This window comes from Strix aluco, chromosome 4, assembly GCF_031877795.1.
Source record: "Strix aluco isolate bStrAlu1 chromosome 4, bStrAlu1.hap1, whole genome shotgun sequence".
NCBI lineage: Eukaryota > Metazoa > Chordata > Aves > Strigiformes > Strigidae > Strix > Strix aluco.
This window is the reverse complement of record NC_133934.1, coordinates 85591281-85599409: the sequence shown is the minus strand read 5'-3', so window position 1 is coordinate 85599409 and position 8129 is coordinate 85591281. Positions and strand designations below refer to the sequence as shown.

Genomic DNA, 8129 nt, shown 5'->3' with positions numbered 1-8129 from the left:
GCTGTTTGTTTTGTCTTTGTCAAGCTGGTAGGAGCTTACATATCCCTTCTTCAACTCACATCAGACCTTTTGCTTTGTATTCATCAACATACCTACCTCTTCTCTTTGCCCTTTACTCCTCTGACTTTCAGGACTAGAAAGGATGGAGCAATCAACTATGTTTACTATAGCTGTATATCTCAAATGCAGCTGCACATTAAATACTAAATTTATTACTTACCATTCCATGAATTTTTTTTTTCTTCTTGTTGGGGAATGCAATAAAACCGCAAATTTATTTTCTCACCTAGGTGTCTGGACAAAATGGGGAATGGGTCAATGAAACCCAAGCATCTGAGGCGGCTGGATAGACATGTAGCAAACCTCTCTATTGGCTGTGCTGGCAACCATAACTTTTTGAAGGATCCAGGTCTAGGCATCAATGTGATCAACGGGCAAGCTGATGTCCTTTGCAGCAGGTTGCTTGAACTGGAAAAGGAGCTGAAGAGAAAAGATCAAGAGTTGCAAGAGGGTCAAAGTCGTGTTGCTGAGCTTCAGGAACAGCTGGCTATGCAGACTAAGGTCATAGCAGAACTCACCAAGGAACTTCAGAACAAGTGTATACAGTTGAACAAGCTGCAGGATGTTGTTAGCACTCAAGGAGAGCACTCTCTTCAGCCTTCTCCATTTAAAGAGGCTTCAAGGATACAAGACACTGCCAATAGGAGGAGAAGAGCCAAGGAAGGTGTGTCTGCAGAGCCCACAACACGGCTGTATGATTTGAACAGGCAAGCTACGTTTTCCTTTGAAAAAGCAAGAGTTCAAAAGGATTCCAGGTGAGCTCATTTCAAGAGGATTATATGCTGTGTTACAAGGATATTACTTTTATCGCAATTATATCCTCTCCTCATGATAATGATTTAGTAAAGATTCAGTAAAGATTAAAGTATCCATCTTTTTTATATAGGCTTTGTCACTGTGGTTGTTAGATGCTGGTTGAGTTTGTATGTAACTTTAACCAACAATCATCTGTGTCCCACAGACTTCAGATGAAGAATGGTGGGTAGCCTCTGTATTTTGGTTGAGAAGACTCTTACAGTCTTTCTGGGATTTATCTGTACTGCCAGCTAAGCAGAACCTAAGCCTCTTCTCAGGTCTAGGTTTGCATAGTGCTTGCAGCTTAAGCTATACTGTGGAGCACTGATGAGCAGAAGGCTGGATGCCTTCCCATGCATTCAGATTCATATTCCTATAGCGTGGTAGGCTTGGGAAGGAGCAAGTGGCCCCAGCTCAGCTCTCCCACATGTAATATGGACACTGATTCTGAGCTATGTACAAAGTTTGTCAGCCCAGTTTCAACTCAGTCTGGTGCAAAATGTAATGAAGTGTTTTTGATTATCCTCTCAGCAGCTTCCTCGTGCTTTCCAGCTTCTGATAGTCATGGTGTAGGAACTTAATTTTACTTGTTCCTCTTTGAATCCAATTATACTTCTAGTCAGTGCAAAAGCCAGAAATATCTGTGGTCGCAGCTGACCTTGTAGACAGAGGTATCAGACTGGTATCCTTAAACATATCTCAGACCCTCTTTTATCTTGCAGTGTAGACATAACCTTAGTATCTGTTAACATGGTGGTAGCCAGAATCTATCTGGACTTCAGACAGCAGCTTAAGTGCTTCAGATTTGTGGGGAGCTTTATTATTCTCCTAAGAATTCATGACATATTTGAGTCTGTACTGTAGTAGACCTGAGAGTTATCAGACTTGATTTCTCATCCATCATGTCCAGCATTGCACGTTAGAGGCTGTTTTGTGAACCAGAAAGGCTGCCTGAGTCACTATAAGGAGCAGAAATCTTTGGCTAGCAGTGTTTTTCCAGAGTAAGGGAACTGTATTAACATTTTATCACAAGTACCTGGGCAGTTTAAATACCTGTTTGCTTTAGGAGTGTTCCTGTTGTAATTACCTGTCTTCTCCTTGGCATGATCCTTGTACTGCAGTCCACCAGATGGGTTTCTAGGGTGCTTTCAGAGACAGAATTGTAACAGCACTGAGGAGCGAAGCAAAAAGAAGAGCCAGTTGATGCAGCACAGACTTTGTTTTTCAGAACAAAACCAAATATTGCAGCTTAAGTAACCCAAATGTAATGCTGATCATGTGATAGAGACAGAGCTGGAACTTTTCATTCTTGATTCAGTGGCTCAGCACTTCTAAAAACATTTTCTTTTTTGTTGTATGCCATCTCTGTTTTCTTGTCTTTCTAAAAGATTTAGTGTAACATAATGGGACACAGGAGCAGTTATCTTTTCCCTCCTGTCATCTCTTAAAATCTGCTTCAGAGATTGTCATTGTTACTGCTAAGGCTCCCATAGATTCATAACAATTTAGAACACACCATTCCTAAATTTATTTTGATATTTACTCCTCTGGAAACAACTGACTGCTTAAGTATGCACTGTATTGGCAGTAAGACCACGCCATCCTCCCCTCTGCTCCCCACAGCTTTTCTATGATTCTGTTTGTACCTTTGTTTTCTTCTCTTCAGTACTTGCAGAGTCTTGAATTTTCATTTAAATTCTTGTCTGCAACAATGGCCATTAAACTTGGATTTGTCTGGTAATTATTATCCTTAGAGTAAGTAGTTTGAGAGTGAAGTGGAACTCTTCATTGTTTGATTATCTAGTGCTGAGAAGTGTACCAACTTGGCCAGAACAATTAGCATTAGAGAGTTTGCTGTGTGTTCTATACAAGAAAAGAATTTGCTCTTCAAGCTTCAAGTGTGAAACTAAGTAAAACCAATTTTGGACATGCAATCAAATCTTCAACTTTTAATACTAAAATACTAATTTAACATAAATGTATGAGTTTCAACTGACTGAAGAGCTCATGTAAACAACTTTCATAGGAGTCAGGATTATGATTGAAGAAAAACACATTTTGCAGCAGCCCTGCAGGAAAGGACTTGGGGGTACTGGTGGATGTTAAATTGAACATGAGGTGGCAACGTGTGCTCACAGCCCAGAAAGCCAACCATATCCTGGGCTGCATAAAAAGAAGAATGGCCAACAGGTTGAGGGAGGTGATCCTCCCCCTCTACTCCACTCTGGTGAGACCCCACCTGCAGTGCTGTGTCCAGCTCTGGGGTCCACAGCACAAGAAAGACATAGACCTGTTAGAGTGGGTCCAGAAGAGGGCCATGAAAATCATCAGAAGGCTGGAGCACCTCTCCTATGAAGAAAGGCTGAGAGAGTTGGGGTTGTTCAGCCTGGAGAAGAGAAGCCTCCAGGGAGATCTTATTGCAGTCTTTCAATATATGAAGAGGGCTTATAAGAAAGACTTTTTACCTAGGCCTGTAGTGACAGGACCAGTGGCAACAGTTTTAAACTGAAAGAGGGTAGGTTAGACTCAATATAAGGAAGAAGCTTTTTTTACAATGAGTGTGGTGAGGCCCTGGCACAGGTTGCCTGGAGAAGCTGTGGCTGCCCCCTCCCTGGAAGGATTCAAGGCCAGGTTGGATGGGGCTTTGGGCAACCTGGGCTAGTAGTGAAAGATATCCCTGCCCATGGCAGGGGCATTATATTAGATGATCTTTTAAGTTCCCTTCCAATCCAAATCATTCCATTCCCCCATCCTTTCCTCCATCATCTTACAGTTCTCTTAGTACATCATCAGAGGGGCTAGAATTAAGAAAAAGTGATTTCTAGGGTATCCTAAGTATTCAATAGATCATTCCAGACATTAAAAGTTTATTTTCTTAGAATAATTAATCTTCAACTTCATATTTTACCTAGCGTTTTAAAACTTAATTTTCTGCAATTAACCATTTTCCAGCTTTAGCTTTTAGCAGGAAATAGTGACAGCCTTCCTGTGTTTTATATGCAGGTCCATGAGCATGTAGTCAGGAAGACAATTAAATAGCAGAATATGGTCTTGTATTATTGGCATTACAGCAGGTAGGGTTTGTTGTTGTTGTTCATTTATTTTTAGTGATGCTTTGTATTAATGTTCTTTTTAGCCTAAGTAGTTGTGTAAAAGACAGGTCAGACTAGTTTTGGTTTTACACACAGTTTACACCATCTCCAAGAGTTCACGTCTTTGAACCTTTAGCTAAGGTTCTGAAAGTTAAATCTGTCTTATTAATGGGTACTTGTCATCTGCTTTGAAGTGATCAAAGTGACTTTGTTCAAATATCTTAAGTCTTTGAAAGACTACAGTACAGCATGTATGGGTGACTTGGGGTTAATACATATGAAAGATACTAATGAAACCTCAATTCCTATGGCATAATCAATTGAAAAATTCTTGAAGATCATACTCAAAGTATTTGTCATTTGCAAGTCAACATTTTTTCCCTGCCACAGCCAGTTTAACATTAGATACTGCTCTGTTACAACTCTTAGACCTGGACAGAATGCTTTTTTAAATTACCCTTATAGAAAATGTATTTTGTAAACCAACATACATTATGCAAGGGAAGAATTTATGCTTTCTCCAACAAATCAAGTAATAGTGAAAGATCTTTGGGGGGGGCGGCAGATATATCTTTTGATGTGATAGTGGCCAAAGTATCGTTTGATCTTCCAAATACCTTGGAAGCAAACAGATGCGGAAAAACCACCACAAAACTGTTTTAGACATAGCACTACTCTGCCTCTCAGTTAGATAAGCCTGTGATACACATGCACTTGTTAAGCCACCATCACCTTGTTATTGAGACAACCAAATGCTGGAAGGTGCGAACATTTAGTTTCCTTATGTGGACTGTAAATACTGTAGCAGATCAAATTCAAACAGTTGACATACATGTAAGGACAAAGTCTGACCTTTACTGTTTACAGAATTCTGTCCACTGTGATTAAAAAGTACTGATCCTTTAGCCTCACAGTGTCTACAGAAGTGTTTAGAGTTGCTGATATAAGTAATAAGTAGCTGCCTCCCCTTTACAGAGAGAGGACTTAATGCAGCTAGCTCCACTTCTGCATAAGACAACTGCACAGTGTTGCTATGCAGTTGTGAAAGGAGCTATTTTGAAAGGAGCTATTTCAGAAGGAAGGGAAGCTCCATGCTATGTTCTGGAATTTGCATTGAGTCCAGAGTGTTACCAGTCCCTTTTAGAAACATTTGTAAAACAAATTTTATGCACAATTTTATGCCATTCTTCTAAGCAGGGTTTTAAGTGCCATGCTTTTGTTTGGAGTATCTCAGCATGAATGACTTTTATTAAAGTTTTAGAAGCTTTCAATGGTTTTTGATCTATCCCATATGAGTGGATGTTTTCTCATGTATATATTTCATCTCTTGAGCTAGTTGGATAAATCCATCCCAGTTTCCAAAAATATGAGTCTTTCCTAAATGGAAGTTCAAGCATTGAAAATTTAACTAAAGGCTGAAGATTTTAGAGTTTGAACCTGGTATATGAAAGCAGATCTCTCAAACAAGTCTTTCAAATGGAAAATTTTTTAATCTCTTATCCTTTGCAGTGATAAGAATCTAGGTGTCTCAGTATCTATAGAACTTGGTTCTCCATTTTTCTGTGTCCTTCCAGAGCATGCTATCACCGTCAGCAACATTTAAGCTGCCTGTATGAAGTCCCTTCCTGTTATGGGCTCAGGATCATGACCCAGTTCTGTTATCAGCCATTATTGGTTGGCTGGAACTATCTTGACATTTGCCATTGATGTGTTTTACCAGTCAATGCCAGCAGATAACCAAAAATCTCTCATTAGTAGCAGAAAGGTATATTAAGAGAAAGCATTGCTCTGCAAAGTATATGTTGTACCCTTGTACCTGTGAGTTGACATCTATCTTATGATGGGAATAAATTCCCAATCCTTTTCATAAAAGCCCTTCTTAGAGTGTCAAGTGCTATTTCTAGGGGTTGACTAGGAATGTATTGAAAGGGGCAGGGGGAACATTTCCACAACAGTTAACAGCAGGGAGGGGAATAAAGCCTGGAGAAGGATGCTGTGGCAAAGCTGGCCCCAGGCAGTGAAGAACAGCCCTACCAGTGGTGGGACCAAGAAATACCACAACACCAGAACAGTTGTGTGGAGCTGCGCACCCACTTTTTAGCCTTTTATTAGTATTCATCAGGGCAGTGACTGGCACAAGTACAGCATTAGATGTCTTCTGTCCTTTCAGGACATATAGTTATTTCCAGCAGCAGTTCTCAAAAGTGGGGCAGGTATAGAAGAGGCTGAGGAAAACAATGGAGAGAAAACTGTTAGATATTGTGCTGGATGCCCATGAAATGAGCAACTGATTCAAGAGCCTGCGCCGTCGTTATGATACTCATGTGTCCTTTGCTCTGTGGCAAACTGTGCTTCCTGAGAACAGCATACACTCCTGTAGTTCTGGAAGCTTTAGTGCTTATTTTAAGTATCAGTTTATGAGCCATTACTGTATTTTATTGCAGTATTGTATGCATGATGCAGGCCAGGGCGAATTAAATAAGCGGGGTTGGTTTTAGTAGAAAACAAAGTTAGAGCTTATATTCTAATAACCCTGTTGCCTTCAGCAGAAGCTAATTTATGATCTCTATTTCTAAACACAATCCTCACCATAGCTACTTGATTTTATTTTTCTTGCCTCATCTCATTACCTTTACTTATTTTCAGTCATTATATGGCTAGTAACATTGTAAGTCTGCTTACTTGCCTTAACTGATTGCTCATTCCTGGATTTTCCTCAGGAGATTTTCCCACATAACCTAGTTTTGATGATAACCTTGCATTGTTTTATGAATACAAGCAAGTGTGGACCTTAAATACCTTAGAAAGCTGTTAAGGTGTTTATTTTGTTATGCAGCTTCCTTACAGGTGCACATTAGGAACGTGGGGACTTAAAGGCAGAATTCATCTTTCCCTTCAGCAATAAAGGAAGACTTCTCAGTAGGTCCATAAAAGCTCCATCAGTGCAGCAGTTAATTGCATTCATTTCTGGCGTGGATCCAAGGCACTACTTTATAGGAAGCCCTTGACCCAGAACATATGCAAGTCAATCAAAACCAATTGCTCAGTCTGTATGCATAGCCACTGTGTCTCAGTTGGTTAGTCATTATTACTGAATTCAAGTCGTTATTACTGGATTCATCCACTGTTGATTTTTCTGCGTTTTCTCAAAATCCAACCACAGGACTCTTCCACCAGCAGCTGTACTTGTCTTTACAATTCTTTACAACTCACTCATTTATATGCATTTAATACTACAGGAAATGATGCAGAGCCTCTGTCGCAGGGAGCAGCAAGAACAGGGTTACTCCACAAGATTAAGTGACCGACAGGTGACTACAGCACAGACTAACTAACTAGGGCAGCATCCCAAAAGGTCTGGACAGGGTAGGCAGAGCAGGGTGGTGGTAACAGGGTCCACCAGGAGTCCCACAGAAGAAGAGACCAATGAGATGCAAGCTTTCACCAAGAGGCAGAAACAAAGTAATTACCATATTGGGCCAATACCCATCCAGAAGACAAAACCAGAATCAACTATTTCTATAACATAGCTCCGGCAAGCTGCCCAGACCTGAGCTTAGAGTATGCAGGCCAGTGGGCAGAGGATGCATGGGTGGTGGTCCCAAGTGAGGCTGATCAGGGTAGTTAAGGCCCATTACTGCACCCAGGGCCCTGACAGGCTAGTCCTTGATCACTGATGTGCCTACTTTACTTGCCTTTTTCTGACTTTTACAGATGCCCTGAAGCTTTTCCGAAGACTTTTTAACAAAACAATGGTATGATGGCAGTAGTTTGCTATAGCATCACCAAAGTGCAGGATAATATCAGTTTTATTTCCATGAATGCTGAATTTCAGAAAGCAAAGAGGTCAGCACTAATGGCTGCGTACCTATATCCACAAGCCCTTGTGTTATATTTTTACTTCTGATTATACCTTAAAAATTCCTAAAAGCAGTAGAGGAAAGGGCCTGCTTTGGGAAGATTCTCTTATGTCTGGTCATTCTTAAAGAGAGAGAGTATATTTGGCATCTCACATGAGCAGACTAGTACTAGCAGAGGATTTTTACTTAGGTAGGAGCATTTATGCTGCTGTTGTCATCTGTGCAAAGGGCGTGGGCACAGCAGAGGTCAGAGGAGTTTTGTGGGGAGGTGGATGGCAGGCAAAGAGCAGTGTGGGAGGGATCAGCAGTAACCCTCCACCTC

At 40.7% G+C, this 8129-nt stretch overlaps 1 protein-coding gene across 3 annotated transcripts in view; it reads left to right on the top strand.

Moving 5' to 3' along the window:
- Positions 1-303: 303 nt before the first annotated feature.
- PRKG2 (protein kinase cGMP-dependent 2) overlaps positions 304-8129 on the top strand; it is a 44523-nt gene continuing 36697 nt past the window's right edge. For 2 of the 3 annotated variants that reach the window (XR_012623237.1, XM_074823930.1), the window contains exon 1: positions 304-815. Coding sequence is in view for 1 of the 3 variants with exons in the window: in XM_074823930.1 (XP_074680031.1) it covers positions 304-815 (512 nt within the window). In the remaining 2 variants the exon portion in view is untranslated. The remainder of the gene's footprint in view (positions 816-8129) is intronic. The other variant, XM_074823931.1, reaches the window with a different exon arrangement.